This window comes from Esox lucius, chromosome 12 (genome assembly GCF_011004845.1).
Source record: "Esox lucius isolate fEsoLuc1 chromosome 12, fEsoLuc1.pri, whole genome shotgun sequence".
Taxonomy (NCBI): domain Eukaryota; kingdom Metazoa; phylum Chordata; class Actinopteri; order Esociformes; family Esocidae; genus Esox; species Esox lucius.
In genome coordinates, this window is record NC_047580.1 from 23,875,947 (window position 1) to 23,896,883 (window position 20,937).

At 41.3% G+C, this 20,937-nt stretch overlaps 1 protein-coding gene and 1 pseudogene across 1 annotated transcript; one reads left to right on the forward strand and one right to left on the reverse strand.

Annotated features, from left to right (window-relative positions):
- Window positions 1-4,876: 4,876 nt before the first annotated feature.
- slc16a7 (solute carrier family 16 member 7) lies at window positions 4,877-9,193 on the reverse strand. The gene is made up of 5 exons (XM_010875483.3): window positions 9,040-9,193; window positions 8,544-8,776; window positions 8,163-8,306; window positions 5,952-6,821; window positions 4,877-5,783 (listed from the first exon to the last, which is right to left on the reverse strand). The coding sequence occupies exons 2-5, from the start codon at window positions 8,758-8,760 to the stop codon at window positions 5,530-5,532; spliced, it is 1,485 nt and encodes a 494-aa protein (XP_010873785.1). The 5' UTR covers window positions 8,761-8,776; window positions 9,040-9,193; the 3' UTR covers window positions 4,877-5,529.
- A 5,795-nt stretch (window positions 9,194-14,988) lies between these two features.
- Window positions 14,989-20,684, forward strand: LOC105013746 (annotated as a pseudogene).
- The last annotated feature ends 253 nt before the right edge of the window (window positions 20,685-20,937 follow it).

The following is a 20,937-nucleotide window of genomic DNA, read 5'->3' on the forward strand; positions in this document are numbered from 1 at the left end:
TGATAAATGTGATGCCGTTTCTCATTGTTGTACCATGGTATGTTTCAGATTAGATCTCTCTCTAAGTTTGTATGGGCAAGAGCAGGGAGTATATCGTTCATAGCAACGCTTTACATCGGCAGTACAGTGGAATTCCATTAGATGGCCATTTGCTACACATCCTGCAATTCCTCAGGGAAGCGGCACTCCCTATGCAGTCAGTCTCCACATCACATTCACACAATGTCTTCAACATCCCTAAGCACAAAAGCTTTCATGGTAGCCTGTGTTCAAGAGATAAAGACAGAACAATGACACTAATAGGCCACAGAGAGACTCCATATCCACTGTCTCAGAGACACGCATTTGTTCTCACAAAGGCTAAATTTATTTTGAGTGGCAGATTAGCGATGTCGGTCAGGGGCCCAACACTGTGAGCCGTGAAAGGCTCGGTAAATGTGGGTTTGGATGATAATTTACACTGTCTCAGTCTAAATGGCTGATGAGAAGAATAAAACAAGCCATGTTGCATGGGCTTAGTTTGGAGCTTTGTGAGTTTAACATGTTTGTTGAATACAGGAAACACTGTAATCTCATTTTGTCTTCTTTTTCGGGGCCTCTCGATGTCTTTCATGTTTGAGAGTGTAGTGTAAGATGGTTTGGTGTTTTTAGTCCGTCTTTTGTCTGAGTTCAAACAAAAGACCTTGCTCTACGCATGGCTTTGTGAAGGGTTTAATTTGTATTCCCTTAGATAGTAGAACACATCAGCTTTTTCTGCATTCCCTCTCATACTCTACAATAGCTTCCCTAGCGTACAGATGCCGCAAACCAGGATGGGAATTTCAAGACAGACCCAAACACTTCATGAAGCATCTTGACAAATCAGTTCATATATGTAACACTACAATGATGAAATATTCACTAGTTCACTTTAAAGCTAACTATACCAGTGATTTCTTGATCTTGTAATCATTTAGATTTTTTCTTTATTATAATTTATGAAATTATTTCAATCTGCACGTGCATCTGGGTATTGTATTTGTGTTTTGTTTTTAGAAAACTGTCACTCAGATGAAGAGCAAATGCCAGAAAATCTGTTAAAAGACAAATCTGTATTGTTTCTTTGCATTGATTTAGTCTGCCCTCTAGGGATTGTCTCAGGGAACACATCATCTAAAGTATCCCCTGAACACAGGAAATAATTAAAACCATAGCATTTTGATCTCCCTGCCATATATTAATGTATTTAATTTGAACGAAATACAGCAGTTTCATATAAGCATTGTACATCTCGGAATATGATGCAATAAATGCAAACATTGTGGTCAATCAAACTATCTGCAATATCATGATGTTTTAGATAGCGTGTTGATTATATCCATGTTGGTTGCTTGGCTAGACGGCCAAAGACCACTGTTTCTCTGTGTTCGAATTATGACAACTCAAAAAGTCCAAGGTAATGTTCTATCCAGTACAGGGTTCTGAAACTATTTAAAGCCTTTTGGTGGTATTCCCATGACGTCACCAGTCCCCTCTTTTCTGTGAAGAAGGATTAGATGTCCTGCAGCAGTTAAAGCAGATTAACAGAGATGATTAACAAACATGATGGATTAGAGAGACATTATCAATTCCTTATTTTAACATATCCAGCTAAAGCAATTAAATCAGCGGTTGAGGTACAGTTCTTGCAGTACATAACCTGAAAATGTTCATTTCTGCAGATTTTAGATGTGCTCTGAAGCATCATATCACATTAAAACACAACTTTGGCCTTTAATTATAGTACCTAACTACCAGTTGGTTATTTTTTTAATTTACTCAAATATATGGTATTACTTTCAAGAACAATAATTTTACTTCAATATGGCTTTAGTTTGAGTCATTTAAGTCATTTTCATATTGCAGGTAGATTAACTGTTTTTTAATGTCTATTTCCATGCCCGAAATACTGCTATGTGTTTGCATTGTTTTATGTCCTCTCCATCTACTGCATCTCCGTCACCCAAAGTTTGATATTAGCAATGGCTGTGCTCTCAAGTCTCTCCAACACGCGTCATGAAGAAGAAAGGATAGGACAATCCTGAAAAGCTGCCAGGATCCAATCTTCCGAGTCTCAACTGAAGGCAGATGCACTGACATCAGTCCCAGTTCAGTGTGTGTAATTACAGACAAGCTGTTCAGTAAGGAGATAATACAGGGGCCTATGGGAACGACTACTAATTGGAGGCCAACTACATGAACTCTGGATCTCATTCAGTGTTCTTAGGGTGATATGTTTAACTCTGTGTGCACATCAATCAGTCATATTCCCATGTGAACCATCACCTATGCTTACCCTATTATCAACATGCAGTACTCAATAATGTACTTAGGTCTTACAGAGGCATGCTGGTTTGTTGGTATGCTGTCCTCAAGCATCTAAAAACCTGAACCCTGCAACCCTGGATCATCAGATATCCAGCTCATTGTATCACAGGTTATTATGAACCCATTGATTTTTTTCAAACAAGAGATTTCCCTGGCATCTGAGACAGAGGTCATTTCTACCTTAAAATGTATTTTATAATGAGGATATCTTGGCCTGTCTGAAATGATGCACATTGATCTTTTTTAATGACCACACTTGAAAGCAATGTTAATTTGGTCTTTTCTATAGACAGTATATATTTAGGGCATTTTTATGCCTTATTGATGGATGAGAGACATAGAGAAAGATAGAGTGTACTGCGATAGCATTTTCCCCGAATTGAGCCAATTAGATGAGACAATTTTACTAGACAAGTTCAGCAGAGCTACCACTTGTGCATTACAATCAAGGCTGTTGCTAACGCAGGGAAAAGTGGATATGAATCTCAGAGGCAATGGCTTGGCAGGGCCCACTGATTGGAATAACATCAGTGTCATGTATAAGTGAAGGGTATAAGACATACATCTTTTCAGGATCCCAGGATTCCTGGCGACATCCTTACAATTTAAATATGAATACATTGCTATAGACACTGATAATCCAAAACACTACAACCACTCACAGGTGAAGCAAAATAACATTTTCATCTCCTAACAAGGGCACATGTCAAGGTCTGGGTAGATTACATGGTAAACGAGCACTCAGTTCTCGTTGTCAACTTGTTGGATGCAGGAGAAATGGGCAGGAGTAAAGACCTGAGCGACTTAGACAAGGGCCACATTGTTATGGCGGGACGACTGGGTCAGAGCTTCTCTGAAACAGCAAGGCTTGTGGGGTCCTCCCGTTCAGTAGTGGTGATTACCTACTGACAGTGGTCTGAGGAGGGACAAACCACAAACCTGTGACACTGTGCTGGGCACCCCAGGCTTATCGATGAGGGCAACAAAGGCTATCCTGTCTCATCCGAAACAACAGAAGGTCTACTGTGGCATAACTCACAGAAAATGTTAATGATGGATACGGGATGAAAGTGTGCCAACACACATTGTATCACAGCCTGCTGCATATGGGACAGTATAGCCACAGACCGGTCAAGGTGCGCATGCTGACCCCTGTCCACCATCGAAAGCACCTACAATAGGCATGGGAGTGTCGGAACTGGACCTTGGAACAATGAAGTTCACCTGGTCCCATGAGTGCAATTTTCTTTTACATTATATGGACGGCTGCATACGTGTGCGCCAGTTTTCCTGGGCAAGTGATGGCACCAGGATGCACTGTGGAAAGACGACAAGCTGGTGGAGGGAGTGTGATGCTCTGGGCAATGTTCTGCTGAGAAACCCTGGATTCATGTGGATGTAAATTTGACACGTGCCACCTACCTAAACATCGTTGCAGACCAGGAACACCCGGTCATGGCAATGGTTTTCCTGATGGCCGTGGTCTCTTTCAGCAGGATAATGCACCCTGCCACACTGCACACATTGTTTGGGAATTGTTTGAGGAACGTCATTAAGAGTTCAATGTGTTGCCCTGGCCTCCAAATTTCCTAGATCTCAATCCAATTTAGCATCTGTGGGATGTGTGGACCAACAAGTCCAATCCACAGTGGCTCCACCTTGCAACTTACAGGACTTGCTGCTAATGTATTGGTGCCAGATACCACAGGACAACCTTCAGAGGTCTTGTAGAGTCCATGTCTCAGTGGGTCAACAAACAGCAAAGGCTGGTGGTCATAATGTTTTGGCTCATCAGTGTATTGCTCAATTTACTAAAGGCATTCCTCTGTTAACATTGCATTTCATCGCTCTCCTGAGAACATTGTTTTGTCTTTGTAGGCCTTTGACTCCGTTCTGCAAACACCTGTATTATATACAACACCTTACCCACGTAAATCAACAGCCCATCACATGACTACCTATGTCACGGCAACCTACACCACTACTCTAAATCACTGACAAATGGAGACAGTTCAAGCAGGAAGGCTGTCTGTCTAAATGTAGCTTAAACTGAGCCAATTTGAATACCTCAGTACAGTGAACAGTACTGTTCTCCATTCAGAAGAGTCTTGTGAGGGAATTGCTATTTTAATTGCTTTTTGACTTTATATGAACCTAGACTTTTTAATCGCAGTGGTAAACTAGTGAGAATACTAGTAAATTGCTGAGTGAAATGTGTTGCAGAATTAGTGGATACCCTATCGGCTAATTTGAAAAAGCTACAGCCGCCAAATTAATGTCTGGATTTGTTAATCTCATTTATTTTTGTAATTATATAAGAAACAAACAAACTTTCTTTTTAGTTAAAGCAGTATAATAAATATTGATTACAATCAAAATGTTACATTGTAATAGTTGTGTTGCCTTTATCTTTATTCATTTTATTGCAGGGCTTGATGTGGGAACCCATTTCATTTAATCCCTTGATGATAATATTTTCTTGTTTCTCCTGGAGTCCAACAATGACTTGTGTTTTTGGGTTAAAGTGATATAAGAGACAATCAGTAATATCTATTTATTAACCAATGAAATGCCAGGGCTACAATCTTCAATAAGTGTTGTGAACCCTTGCATGCTCTGAGAACCTTGCTTGTAGGATGTCTTCATTGCCATCTAGTGGGCATGAAGATATGGGTAAAAGTTGTAATTTCATGTAAACATATATTTTCAAGAATCTTTTTGTATTTCAAATGCTTTGCATTTAGGTTAAGACATTATAGCTTCTTTGCAATAAAATATGGGCAATGTTATATTCACAAATATTATCAGACAAGAAATACAAAATGTCAAAATATACCAGACCTAGATCGAAATACATGTGTATCCTAGTTATTTTAGTATTGAGTATTTTCCAATAATGTGTCCTAAACCAACAACTTCAAAATAATCTATTATTAGAAGTTAATTTGTAAAATACCTGGGTTAAATGCATTGGAGGGAGTGTATTTGAGCCAGTGTATTGGAGTATCTTTAACTAAATGTCAAAATGTTCCACATATATTTCCAAATGCTTTCTAATATTATTTTTTTTAAATATAGGAATTTCAAATGTATGTGAAAGTAATATAAATATGTGAAATAGTATTTGAACCCAGGTCTGAAATATACACATCGACATTAACCCATCTCTGACAATTAAACGTGTCATTGCCCTTCTTCATCAAACATTTCCAGATCCTTGCTGATTGTCCTCTCCTCCCCTGCCCCTCTCTCCTCCATAATGGACCGGGTAACAGAGCCCAGTCCAGTTGTTCCACTCTGTCTCTGGCGCTCCTCTTGGTCCAGTCGTTTGTAGTTGAAGTAGTTCATGATGAAGAGAAAAATGCCGGGTGACAGCATCATGATACCACAGGCCCAGTACATGTATTTGTAGTCGTCGAAGACATCCACCAAAAACCCTGCAGTATGAGTAAGCAGAACTCAGACATCTACCAAAAATCCTGCAGCTATCATTTGATCTTACAAAAATGTTGAAACGTTAAGAGTTTATGAAAACTGAAAAATGTACAATACACAAGGTGGACTAGAATACAACGACAGAGGTCTGTACATGTTTCAACACTCACCTGCTACTGGGGGACCCAGAAGCACAGGGCCGCACTCTATGATGGTGACCAGGCCTACAGCACTGGAGAACCGCTCTGCTCCCACCAGATCCATCAGAACCTCAAACAGCAGAGCACACACCATACCAAATGCCAAACCAAAGAAAACCGCATAAATCACCAGGCCTGCGTACCCCAAGTGGACTGCTAGGAAAGGGCAGAGGAGGTGACACACACCATTGTACGCCACAGAGATACTGAAGAAGTACTGGATCCTGGGCCTGATCCACTTGGTATTGGCGATGAGACCTGTTCCTGGCCTGGCGAACATGTCCACCAAGGCAAAGATTGAAAGCAGGAAGGCGGCCTGGTAGTTATCAATCCCTATACCTTTTGCATACGGAGCCAGGAAGACCACTGGAGCAAAGAAGCCAAAAAACATGACCACATTTCCTATGAGGTAGATGATAAAACCTCTGTGTTTAAAGAGAGAAAGATCTAAACATTTGTCTGCGCAGCCTCCCTTCTTCTGCTTTGGCTCCGTGTCACTTAGAAGGCCCCCTGCCTCAAGGTTGGCAATGCCTTCAGTGGCCCCAGCCTTCTCAGTGGTTGTTCCATTGGTGGCTGCATCAGGATCTTTTTGGACTGTTTTCATTTTAACAGGTCTCATTAGAGCTCCAGCTACACAACAGTTCATCACTATGGCACCCAGAATCATGAAGGCTCCCCTCCATCCAAAATTATCAAACAGGAACTGGTTAAGCGGAGCCAGAGTGAAGAGAAATACTGGACTTCCTGCCATGGCCAGGCCATTTGCCATTGGCCTTTTTACCTGGAAGTACTTTCCTATGATTGTAAGAGAAGGCTGTAGATTGAAAGAGAGGCCAAAACCTGTAGAGAATAAAAGATCCTTGATTATTGATTGATAAATGACTGAAGTAATTGCATTCAAAATCGTTATATTGCAGTGATAGTATCACCCTAAACCTTTTGAAGATTAAAACTATTTGCTCAGATAGAAAAAAATGATGTCCTGAAGCTAAGCTTATATTCAACCTGCTGTTTTTTTCCTTTAGAGCTCTCGTTCTCTCTGTTTACTTTGCACGGCATAGCAGTTTATTGACATTTCACAAATCCTTGCTCAAGACTTGATTTTTAGGGGGGAAGAGCCTAAAGCATTAGCAGTTTTTTGTAACATATTTTATAAAATACTGTGCATGTAAAATGATTGACTCATCAGAGAGGGGGAAGAATATCCCAAAGCAACCACTGTGATTTAATGGTCTAACAGACACAGGCAGGCGCCCATAGTAAAGATTTGTCCTTGAAATGCCCCCTCTAACCACACATTAAAAGAGGGAGAGAATGTAGAGGGTCCCTAGTGCATTGACCCTGAGTGATCAAAGATTCTTTTTTTCTCTGTGAGTGACACAACCTTGGAATAAATACTTTGAAACCAACTACCAAGCTCCCTGCCAACGTCACAACTAGGAAGAGCAAATACACAAACATCACGTCACAACATGACTGCTATATTCATTGAACTCTGGGGTATGACCAACCGCCCTTTAGGGAAATGTAATGTGTTCATATTTTTCATACAGGTTTTATATAGCTAACGTCCACATATTATTGGCCACCCCCTCTTATTGGCCCTTTCTTGTGGTTGGAGAATGAAATCCTCTCAAGTTCAAAATGTAAATACACTGGGAAAATTTTTAGATATACCCTTTCAGCTAGCCCAGCACCATTTTTATAGAGATGTATGGAGGTTAAATCGTTTTTTTTTAATTAAATCGTGAAATTCAACTTGCACGACAGACCGTATATTATGTTAATTCAAAGTGACCAGATGTAATTCAATTATTTCTTCACCAGAAAGCATGAAAGGTAGTTAAAACGTTCATGTATACACTTGAGAGAAGACTGCGATCTGTCATTTGTAACACAAATAAAAAGGAAATAAAACGTTATTGAACAAAATAGTAAGGTGGCCGATAATAGGGGGTCGTATTTTTTTGCCACGTTGCTAAACAACTTGCTGAAAATATGAATATTTCCACTGACATTTCAGAAATGCTAATTCATTATATGCTAGTTAACGTTTGAATGTCACTAACAATCACTAAACAACGACAACTTGATCAAATATTTACTCAGTATAAGAAGATAACTATTTCAAAACTGCTGTTGGCTATGCCGATAATAAGGGGTTATATGCTGCGTAAGTACCTCCGATGACTCCGACTAATAAATACAGATGCATAATGGTTGTGCCAAAGGAAGCAGCAACCATAGAGACCCCAACCATCAGTCCGCCCATGATGACCACAGGTCTACTACCATAGCGGTTGACCAGTATACTGCTCACTGGACCTGCAATGGGAAAGATGGGAAATGTAGTACAATCACTTACAATGACCTTTTTGTTGTTTTTGTGCAATAGGTCAGTTTCTCAATAAGATTTAGAACTTTGCCTTGAACTGAAAACTATGCCAGAGGATACGTTCTAGGATTTCAGCCCATGTTTGGGTAAAAGCATTAATATTGACATACATTAAAACCTCATAATTCATGACATAAATATACACACACACACCCGCGCACACTTGCCTCCTGCGTACATAGCCGCCAGCATGATCGAGGACACCCATGCAATTTCACTGTAAGAAACAGTGAAGTACTTTTGAATCTCCTTGAAGTAGATGGTGAGAGACTTGGGGAAGGCATAAGAGAATCCAATGGAGATAAAAGCACCAAAGACCACGGCCCAGCCCCAGCCTCCATCTGGTGGGGTGTATCCCAGGTTAGCCTTGACCGCAGGGGGCATGGTGAGTTTGTCTGGGCTATGGAAAAACATTTGGGAATGTTAAGACACCTGAGGATGTCAACAAGAATATATTTTTTGTTCAAAAAACATAATTCACCAGTAGATCAGTCACCATGTCAGAATGATGTTTGACAATCATAGCACAGATAAAACATATACCTTAGGAATCAATAATGCCATACAAGTGTTTATCCTTCACATCATAATCATCAACGGTCAATTACGTTTTGAGTTCAATGTATATCTTTGAAAAAGTATTATTCATTGTCTTCAGCTTACCTCGTTCAGTAAAACAGAGTCAAGGAAATCAGATGTGTCAGTCCTATTTCCCTGCTTTGGGAAATCATTGCTAAAGCGAAACATGGTGTCCTCATCGCATTGGTGCTGGCTGTTTCGAATATTGATCATGGTCTTATCAGGGGAGAGTTCAGCAGCGTGCAATGTTTTTGCAGATTTAAATAAACATATGCTATGTCTCTTTGACTTGAAATAAGGAAGTGGGTTCTATTTGCAGTTTTTATATATGCAGCAACGTTGGAAAATGTTTGCTACTGTGGCCAATGGGTTTTGTCATGGGGTGCGGGAAATAATTCAAATAGATCATAATCAAATTCAAACACACAGATCTGCTTTATGGCACCTAAATATCTTGAATAAAAGCTGTGCTGACCGGTACAATTAAAAGACACTTTTCGGTGAGTATGGAAACGTTTGGGTAATTCTAAAGTGGAAAAGTAACATATTTAAATGTTGATTTTCAAATTCTGGCAACGTAATTGTGAGAAACTAATTTTGAAAGGATTTTACATTTCTGGGTGCTGCTCTCTGATAGAAAGCTTCTCAGTGATAAAATGTATCACTGCAGCAATTCAGCTTATCTGGGATTTGTCTTCCACTATGTCGGACGACTGATTTAATTCCTTTTAGCCGTTTATTTTGAGCAGATGAAGCATGATGTTGAGGATGCAGAGTGTTTAAAGACCAACTCCTTTTTTTCCCACACGTTTCAACAATTCTAAATCTTACCTTCTTCCGTATGATTGCAAACCACAATCTAAATTATATAAAATATGTTTTAGCCAGAGAATGCCAGCTTCCAAGATTTGAGGTTTTTTAATATGCATTGAAAGAGCCATTTATATTATTCCTATATGATTTCTAATTACTGCTAAACTATTTCAGACTGGGGGGGATGTCTGAGTTTTTATCTTCTATCTCTAAATAAATCCTGAGTAGACATGGAATTGTTTGAGGAGATGGGAAACAACATTGCCATCGTGTTAACCGATGTGATACTTATATCTTGTATATAGTCGATGGGTCTCGTGGTGCATTTTGGGTATTTATGGGATAACAGTATTCTCCTATCTACAGCGACATTTAGATGACATTTTCAACTGCAAACTGAGAGCTGTCGATAACAAACCTTAAAGTGCCGTTATCTAGTTAACCTTAACAGTGTAAACATTTTGTAAAAATTATAGCTAGCTAGCTAACGTTTAGCTATTGCTAAAAGTTGAGTGCTGGAGTGTGTTTTTGAAAAATTTATAACTTCTATAATTTACTGTGGGGGCAGACAGTCACAAGTCAATTACATTTTCTAAAACAGTGGCTGTTTACTTTGAGGATTATGTTTGCTAGAATAGCCAGCGATGTGATAACAAGGGGTGTGATGGTTTGACACATCCTCTTTGCATCGGACCTAATCAACAGAAAGTGCTGGGTTCAGGGTATGAAAAAATATCATGCTGCATACCATATCGTAGCACGCCATAGTGAAAGACCATTTCTCTGAGTAGGGTGCCGTCTTCTGGATAAACTGTGTAGGATGAATCCTGATTGCTGAATTGCTGAAAGTGGTGGTATATGACAGCAGGTACCATTTTGACATCACACTTCTGTATACAGTTCTAATTCCTTTGGTAACTGGTTCATAGCGATCTCTGGAGTTTGTGAGATATTGCCAATACACTACTGCTAATTGCTTTATCCAGGCAGTCTGTGATGCGTCATGCCTAAGGACAGCGGTAAGCCGTGGTATATTGGCCTTATAGCCTACAACATTGCTCTTCATCAAAACTCATGTCTATAAGTAGATGCATAAGCGTATGTTACATTCACTGCCTATGACTGTCAACTGCACAGCAGCATTTTGTGCTAATAAACAAGAAAATATATGTTTTTCACAGGTACTATACGATGGTGAGTGCCCCATATGTGTAAAAGAGATACAGTTCCTACAGTACTTGCATAGAAACTGAACCAGGAGGGTACACTTTGAGGACAAACTCCCTGCAAAGCTACAAGGAAAAGTAGTGTGGGTGGATCACCTAGTCTGCCTAGTGGTAGACAACATATAGAGACAGTATACACAGAGATTACATATCATTATCAACTGAGGATATGAGATGCCTGGTTATGAGTGCTGAGTGTATCCTTTTTTGCAGCTCATGTAAACATTTACAGGTTTTGCTGTTTATGTATATGCATCTATCTAGATCCAGGTAGACGAGCAAAGTTCTGTGTGCAGTATAGTGCAGTTATTTCAATAACAGTCAGGAGGTGGCTTGCAGGTGGTGAGCATGTAGTTTTGTTCATCCCTGTGGAACAGATGGTCGAGTACACACCATGGGGAAAAAGAAGTGTCAGGATATTTTTGGTCCTGATTGAACTGTACTGCCCAACTGCCTCCCCGGGAGATTAATATTTGGACCGCTGGATGACTGGGGTGCGAGGGGTCAGTAATGGTCTGGTCTACACGGTTCCCTCCCCTGGAAGTCATGGAGGACCTGCAGAAAATTGAAGTACCACTGCAGCAGGCGAACTCATACCCAAACCCTACAGTAGTGAGGAAAGACTATACCATTGATGTGAGGAGGCAGAACAGGATCTAGAATCCTAAACTCACGTGACTTGTCGTTGCTGTGTGATGCAATTGTTTTTGTTCATCCTGTCAGTGTAGTAGGCTGGCATTATTCTGCTTGAATATGTCCAAATCTGTGGTTGAGGCTCTTCTGTAGATCTCCAGTAGCCTCATTAGTCCATTTCCACACTATATCTTTGACAGTCTTTGCACTTTTAAGTTTCTGTATAAAGGGATATGTTGGAGCATTAAGTGGTCGGAGTTTCCAGATTGGTTTGCCAGTTAGCATTCTTTTGAAAAGAACAGACCAGGCGGTACGAAGATCTTGTGTTCTAAAGCGAACCAGAGCCTGGCTTGCTTCCCTGCTGCTTGTTGGGTCCCTTGTTGTATATTATCAGAGTAAAGAACTTTGGGACAAAAAACATCTAGTAATGTGTCTTATTTCAGGTGAAAGTGATTTGCATTTGTCGTGTTACAAAATGAAAAAACTGCAAGTGGCATCCACTACACCAAGGCTGCCTGAGCAGGCTCAAGAAATTGTGCTGGGCAAGAATGACTGTACTTAATTTCCTTTCTTTTGCCGACTTTATTAGCTAGTTAAAATCACATTATGTTAATAAAGCCTTTCATCTACTTCCCTAGAGTCAGATTAATATGTGGAAACCATTGTTATGTCTCTATGTTCAGTTTGAATGAAATTCCCAATTAGCCTTTGGGTTATTGTAAATTCTTGTTAGCACAATGGAAGGATGTTTTAGGATTGACTTGCAAAACTACCTCTAACTTTCTTCATTTTGGATGCAGAGATACAAAACCTGTATCTACATCTGACTTTGGGGGGGGTATATACTTCAAATGACATTTGACTTTCCCCTTCCTGACCTTCTGTCTCCATCCAGGTTCATTGTGGGGTTCAGGCCTTTACAGTCATGTACGTGCAGTGGGTTTAGTATGGCTGGGAAGCTTCGGGTCGTGGCCCCCTGTTAGACCATTCATGGACAAAGCTTATGCAGTCATTGCCAAAAACCATCTGAAATGGAATGGACGAGAAGACTGTACAACAGGACTGTGTGTAAAGAAAAAATGTGGACCAGGGAGATTATGTTATCCTACTCATGTTTTGCTATGATCATCAGCAAATTTCAAATTTGTATGTTTTTTTTTTTAAGGTGCACCATGCAGAATCCTGCAACTAATATTTCCAATACTGAATTTAAACATTGTAATGACTTCTTCTCCCCTTACTGAACAAGACCAGAATAGTATTATCTAGTCCACATAAAAGATTCCCGGCTTAGGGTTTGTGGGTTGTACTGTGGGTGTGTAAAGCAAGTGGGAGGAGACAACAAGTCAATGCTCATTGGACCGGTGAGAACGTTTAAATGGGGAATATCTCAGGTACTTTGTAGAAAATAAAATAAATGTACTTATTTTAACTTAAAACATCCTCTGCAGAGTTATTCTGGTCATTTAAGTTAGTATTACAGTCAATGTCTTAAAAATTGTCCCTTTAATAGGTTGCCTATACAGTATTAATAATGCAGTGAGAATAGATGTAATTCAATATGCATAGTATTTTATGTGTGTTGTTTATGATGTATGCTTCTTAGTCATTCACTGACATGTTACCAAAAAAGTATTGATTCAAAATTAATTATTGTTGAAGATCATCCCACAATTATTGTTATGGTTATCCTGAGAAAATAACTGTATTTCCTGATGGTCCTGTCAGAGAACGTCAAGCCAAAGCTGCCGCATGTTTCATCAACAAGGAGGAACTGTTCATCATGTGCATAGTAATGTTATTTACTCAACATGGGCTAGGCATGTGACAAGGTTATTTTAGTTTGGTTCTCAAGTACGGTGCGGCTTACATGTGTTGGGCTCTGACCAAACACCTGTTGGCCTTGAGGAATAATCATTTTAATGTGAACAGTGAACAGTGTTCTTTTAATACATGTCTTAGTTTAAGTTCCGTTCTCTCTGTCACGATGTCCAACATTGATGCAGGGGTGTCACATTGCCACATGTACCAGGAAACATGGGAACAGCATGGCTATTTTGATATTCCCATTGGAAGGTGTTTGTACACAATGTGACCACATAGTGGAACAAATGAACCCCTTCTTAACATGCGTAATTCTGTAGCCATGTGGAAAGGAGAGGTATCGGTCTGGCTTTCTGCTTTTAACCTCCTCATGCCTTGTTATTTACATGGGGGAGAGCTGATGTGATTCTTTGAATGCCTGATTGTCGGCTGTCTTCCAATAAATGTGTTCTTCAGCTTGTCTCCGCCTCCTCGTTAGGGTTAGCATCCTTTCCAGCTCAGATTTAGATGGATATAGATTACAATCTGTTTCATTTAGAGCCAGCAGCTGATTGTCTGCCGGAAAACAAATCTATTTACCTCTCTTACCTCTCCCTAGCCAATACTGGTCCAGCTCCAAAGCCCACGTTAGTCGTCTCTCTCCGTTAAAAGCTACATTCAAGCTGAAGATGGGTTAGTATGCCAACACGAGGTGTTACAAGCTCAGGTACCTCATAACTGTTCTTAGAACATTTCCCCACCTGGCCAAGACACCGCTGGCCCTGGGTAGCTTCTACTTACTTTCCTCTCCCAAGCCTCCCAGCTTCAAAAGGAATGGCGGTCGTGCCACTGAGACCTTAAGGTGTAAACACGGGAGCTTTGCAAATACTTTCCTCCTTGGGGATGCCAGCAGAGGGCTGAGATACTCCCAGGCTGTCAGTGACCACTCAACTTCCAGCAGAGATTCCCTTAAAAGCTGAGGCCCCCATTGGGGTGGACATCATTCGGGAGAACAGATAGAAAATCTTTCATCCAAGTATGCTGCGTGATTCTTTAATTCGCCTCTCCGGACACATCAATATTTACTTCAAGAGAAAGGATGTGACCCAGATGCCCCCTGCTGCTGGGAAAGTGGGGTTTGTCATCACAACCCAGAAGAGTCCGGGCGGCAGAGCATGGAAAACTGTTCAAAGGTACAGGGCAGTCAAGGAGAGAAGAGGAAAGGTGGACCGGGAGACAACACAGCAGCCTTTGGAAAAAGAGCTGGAAACTCCAGACAGTCCGATTGAGTCACAGACAAACTCTTCCTCGCATAGATACTCTGGAATGCAGTTATTTCACAATAGTTCTATAGGCACCAGGTTTGGGGAAAGCTACAATTATGTTGCTCGTCACATAAACTCACATCAACACTTTAAGTCAGTGTTGTTCAGAGGTTCAGCACAGGATGTTCATCTCAAACTTAATCTAGAGGATCAGATTTTAAGCAGTGTCTAACAAGAGTAGGATGAAATTAGTGAAAAGAAGTCCCCTTAAAATGTAACAAGCCCAGTTGATCATGAGTGCTAAAGCAGCACAGTCTGTTGATGGTGCTGATATCTCCAGGAACTGGGAAGTGAAGGGCTACCTTCGCTCTGCCCAGCACGTGAACTGATACTTTGGAACAAAAACGGTTACAGATGAATCCGAGAAACCATTGACTCAAACTGATCTTGCGGACCAAATACCAAACTGTAGGACGTATCAACAGGAGTTTTCTTTACCTTCTACCTCCAGACATGATCACTTGCACACTGTGCTAAATCAGCAAGTTCGATTCATTTCTCAGAAATTCCTTTTCCACATCAGCAACGCCACAACCAGTTTCAGTGAAAACTATGCGTGCATGGCAAATAACGTCAACAACTACTTTAAAGGCAATGATGCTGTAGAGATTGAGGAGGAGGAGTTGGAGATAAATCCCATAGAGGAATTCCGGGAAGAATGGGAGATGGAGGGTGGATCTGTCACTAAGCCCCAGCCTGCTGTGTCTTTCATGGAGTGCCTACTCAATCCCAGTAAAGCCGTCCCCAGCCTCCTGGGGGGGATGCATGGGGAACTCTTGGGATCAGAGCTCTCTATGCTCTGTGAGCCCGCACAGGAGGGAGGGGTGAGTCAACCTCAACACATCATGATGCTGTAACAGGCTTTTGCTATTGGAGGATGATATTCTGAAATGTTAAACCAGGTGATTTAACTTGATTAAGGGTGATACCAACATTTTTGTACTGTCAATGTTTGAAGTGTGTCTTTACTAACCCTTGAGAGTGTACATCAGGGCACAGCTGTGAGTAGAAAAACATTCTTGACGAGGCCTTCCTAAAAGCCATTAAATGAGGATAAATGCAGCTTCCCACAAATGCTGGAAAAACGAATCTTGTATTTTAGATGCTCATGTACACATGGAAACACACTAGAAGGACATCCTCTCTTAGTGCTGACTTCTAACATTATTCCGTTGTAGGTGAGGGGCAGGAGGGAGGCTGAGGAATGTGCCGGTGCCTTTGTGTTCTGTCTTCAACAGGCTTTAACTCCGGATGCCATAACCAGAGTGGTGGATGATCTTAACACACTCCTGATCAGATACCCGGGATGCAAAGCAGTGTTGTGGCAGGTACTTTAATTACCTCAGTGATTTTAATTCTGAGTTTAGATACCCTAAGTGTTTGCCATGAATGGTGCCTTAAATGACTGGTAGATTAATGATGTCTGTAATCCAAAAAGATGGTAAATGGTTAATAGCTTTTTTCCATCAGTTAAATCTTATTCTAGTCATCACAGTCAAGGTCTTTAATTCTAGGAAAAAGCAACTGCTCAGCTGTTAAGAGTACGACATATCCATAGAGACAACCAGGAACTACAGAGTGTGACACGGCAAGCCTTGGCTCTTATTGGCTACATGGATCCAGTCTAAGGTCATGGAATAAGAGTCCTCTCAATTGATGGTGGGGGTACAAGGTACACTACTGAAGCTCTGACGTCATGTGATTTAGTTTTGGTTTTCGCAATCCTGAGACCTTGACAAAAACATGTTAACAAGATTTTTTTTTTTAAATGACACTAACATTTCTGTGAAAGCCTCTGTTTTAGTTGATGGTTGTTCCTTAGGACTCAGTATAAAATATTCAAACCATTCAGTACAGGAGGTGACATTTATTTGGAGTATATTCGTGTGTCCATTTCAGAGGACATTTCTGAATAAATGTAGCATCAATCAATTAAATTTATTTATAAAGCCCTTTTTACAACAGCAGTTGTCACAAAGTGTTTTACAGAGACACTTGGCCTTAAACCCCAAGGAGCAAACAACAGTAGTGTTGAATTTCAGTGGATAGGAAAAACTCCCTAAGAAAGCCGAATTTTAGGAACAAACCTAGAGAGGACCCAGGCTCAGAGGTGTGACCAGTCCTCTTCTGGCTGTGCCGGGTGAGATATTAAGAGTCCAATTGGAATAATTAATACATTTCTCTGGGCTAAATCCAGAGGCTATTTGATTTTAGACTAGGTCAGAAGTATGACCAGGTGGACAAGGACAGGGACAGCAACGGGCCCCCCAAACCAGGTAATCCGCAGGTGTGGACCAGGACCTCATCTCCTCCTAAAATGTAAAACTGGAGGAAACTGAGAAAAGTTAGAAGTGCATTCCTCATATCCCCCAGCACAATAATATAGCAGCGTAACACCTTGGAACTGAGCATAGTTTGACCTCGCAGAAATATGTCTCGTTATAAGGCATTTTATGTTTATTTTGCGATGAGGAACACAGGTAATTACCATATGTCTTGGCAGAGATCCCAGAAAAAGTATGACCGGGAATCCACAACTCAAATGTATCACATAAAATGAATTTACCTCACAGGGCCTATAGCAAATCTACACCCCCTCCAACCTTTTCACCATTTTAATGTCAGTGTCTCATGCATTTAAAATAGGATTGTCTTTTATTCATCGACGAACCATTATCCATAAGGGTTTTTATTGTATTGTGAAATTAAAGATATATAGCATATATTAAATATACAAACTGAAATATCACTAACTCTGCCTCCCTTTTCCTACCTTAGAAATACTATAATGGCTTAGAGTGGTTTATGACCTAGACATTTTTTGTTCAAATTCACCATCATCATCAATAATTGGAGACTTATTTTGCAATAAGTTGATATGCTCACACCCTCAGGCATGAAAACTGAAAAGCCCTGGATGTCTTCTCAGAGGGCGAAACACCATAGAGGATGTACGGCCTCGTACACTTATACACCATACCTCATACACCAAAAACGTATGTGCACAAGAAAGGACAAAAACAATGTTTGCATCAGGAGGATAAATGTGCTCTATTTGGCTGCTGCTATGCTGAATGAATTCTCTCTCATAAAGGAGAGTAACAAAACCATTTCTCCAGTGAAATCATTTAAAACCATGCTGCTGGTTTTTCAGGGGGCTTGTCCAACTCCAGGTGCTGATGCAGCTGGAGGCAGAGACAGGAAAGCTGCTCCACCAGCTGTTTGACTACATCAGATGCCCTGTTTCAGATACAGGTAAAACACCTTAGCCTGCATCAGCCAACTGGCAGGTTTTTCTTCCCCTTTCAGCTCTTCTTTGTGTCTTTCTATCCGTCCGTGCGTAACAGGGGCAGCACTGGCCTTCATGCTTGGACTGGCCCGGTTCTCTCTAGAGGAGTGTGGAGATATGTACCGTCATTTTGGCTCCGACGTTTTCCGTCAGATCCCCCTGGTGGGCACAGTCAAGATGGGATGGTGTCATTCCTACTACAGCACTGAGACGTGGGAGATGATACTGAGGTACAACAGGGAGCTGTAGATGGGGTGGTGTCATTCCTACTACAGCACTGAGACCTGGGAGATGATACTGAGGTACGCAGCGAGCTGTAAATGGGGTGGTGTCATTCCTACTACAGCACTGAGACCTGGGAGATGATACTGAGGTACGACAGGGAGCTGTAGATGGGGTGGTGTCATTCCTATTACAGCACTGAGACATGGGAGATGATACTGAGGTACGCGGCGAGCTGTAAATGGGGTGGTGTCATTCCTACTACAGCACTGAGACCTGGGAGATGATACTGAGTTACGCAGCGAGCTGTAAATGGGGTGGTGTCATTCCTACTACAGCACTGAGACGTGGGAGATGATACTGAGGTACGCGGCGAGCTGTAAATGGGGTGGTGTCATTCCTACTACAGCACTGAGACGTGGGAGATGATACTGAGGTACGACAGGGAGCTGTAGATGGGGTGGTGTCATTCCTACTACAGCACTGAGACGTGGGAGATGATACTGAGGTACGCGGCGAGCTGTAAATGGGGTGGTGTCATTTCTACTACAGCACTGAGACATGGGAGATGATACTGAGGTACGACAGGGAGCTGTAGATGGGGTGGTGTCATTCCTACTACAGCACTGAGACCTGGGAGATGATACTGAGGTACGACAGGGAGCTGTAGACGGGGTGGTGTCATTCCTACTACAGCACTGAGACCTGGGAGATGATACTGAGGTACGACATTGTGCTGCTGAATCAGCCAAGCATGAATCCTGATTATGTTCTGTTAATGTGTGAGCTCTTCTGAACTGTAAGGGACGTGTTTGTATTTCATCATGTAACTTATAGGGAGAAGATGGGCGACAAAATGTTGATTAAAACAGCCAGGGATGAGTTGAGCCCCAAGGTAAAGACACTCCATTCTCTGCCTTAGAATTATTTCTGCCCTTTGAAACGTGTCACAGATAGTACTTCATTGAATGAGACTAGTTGAAAGATGTCTCTGTTTATTGACCCAGTAATGATGTTATGAGTGCTCAAAACAAGACGCTAGCTTTGTTTCTGAATGCTTTCCCAGGTGTCAGCAGTCAGTGCGGTGGTGAACTGGGGGAATAGCCCCAAGGCCTTCATCTTCAGAAATTACAACCACAGCCCTGGCCGACTCAGCCGTTATGCAGGGGAGTCTGGGACCAGATGTGGGAGGCTGTGAGAGCGTCGTCCGCTGCCCCGGGCTACTTCCAGGAGTTTCCCTTACATGGAGACATCCATCAGGTATGAGTTTATTGTTATTGGTTTCTACTATAATGCAGTTTTATAGAGGTAAAATGATGCCTCATGTCAAACCTAATACACTGTACATCTTTACAGTACTGAATGTTACTATATACCTACCGTTTAATATACCTTGTATGTGACCCATCCAGGGTTATGCATTTTACTGAACAAAGCCTATTCATTTATAATATGTGGCACTGTAAAGATGATATGCAGGCAACACTGATTATGTTGCATGACAATTTTAAAGAATTGGTCCTGAATCATATTCAAATGGATTTGTTTTTCACACATTGTAAAATGATGGATTACATTCTACAAGGCATTGGCTTTAGTCCTAAGGCATTGCTCAACTATGCATTGACATTATGGACATAGGTTACAACTCACCAGATTCAAAGGAATTTTGTCAATGGTTGGGCCTTGAGGATCACTGTATATTAAATGAATGGGCCTAAAGTATCACTGTATATTAAATGGATGGGCCTAAAGTATCACTGTATATTAAATGGATGGGCCTAGAGGATCACTGTATATTAAATGGGGGGCCTAGAGGATCACTGTATATTAAATGGATGGGCCTAGTGGATCAATGTATATTAAATGGATGTGCCTAGAGGATCACTGTATATTAAATGGATGGGCCTAAAGTATCACTGTATATTAAATGGATGGGCCTAAAGTATCACTGTATATTAAATGGCCTATGTGCCCCCGCTGTCCACGAAAGCCGTCTCCTTTGGCCCAACCAGCCTTACAAATGCGTCCTGTCCCTAGGCACCGGCTGTTATGACAATGCTACACGGAGTCCGGGCACATCCACCAGCCTCTGGGCCAGGATCAACCACATGATAAGCATCAACCTTGAAACTGAGTGGGTTTACAACCTACTGGATGACCTGCTGGCCCCAAATGTCTACTTCAGGTTCAATCCCATGCTGAGTACTGAGGTGCCCCTAGATGAGAGTAGCGTCAGGGCCATGGAACAGCTACAGAATGACACTCAGCTCTACCTGGACAGGAACAAGTCCAAGATGGAAAGCTGTGTAAGTTTCTGGGGCTGGAGCGCACTGCACTGAGCCACACCAAGGACTGGGTCAGCGAGAGGGCCTGGGAGATGCACCAGAGCTGGATTAGGGAAGCTGAGCCCATTGCCTGTAGCTTCAAAAACTTGTATGTATTTTTAAAGCTATGGAACAAACATTGTCCTCCACTATGCACACATACATATTTCTGTTTTCATCACTGTGTCACTACGGGCTTCTACGTCCTTTGGACTCGTTTCATGACTGAGTGATGAATAAATCCTTGTAATGTATATTGATAACTGTGTACTTATTGGAATAAATGAAGAAACACTCCTTTATGTAGATTTACTGAAGAAGGAAATGGCTTGAGTATATATATA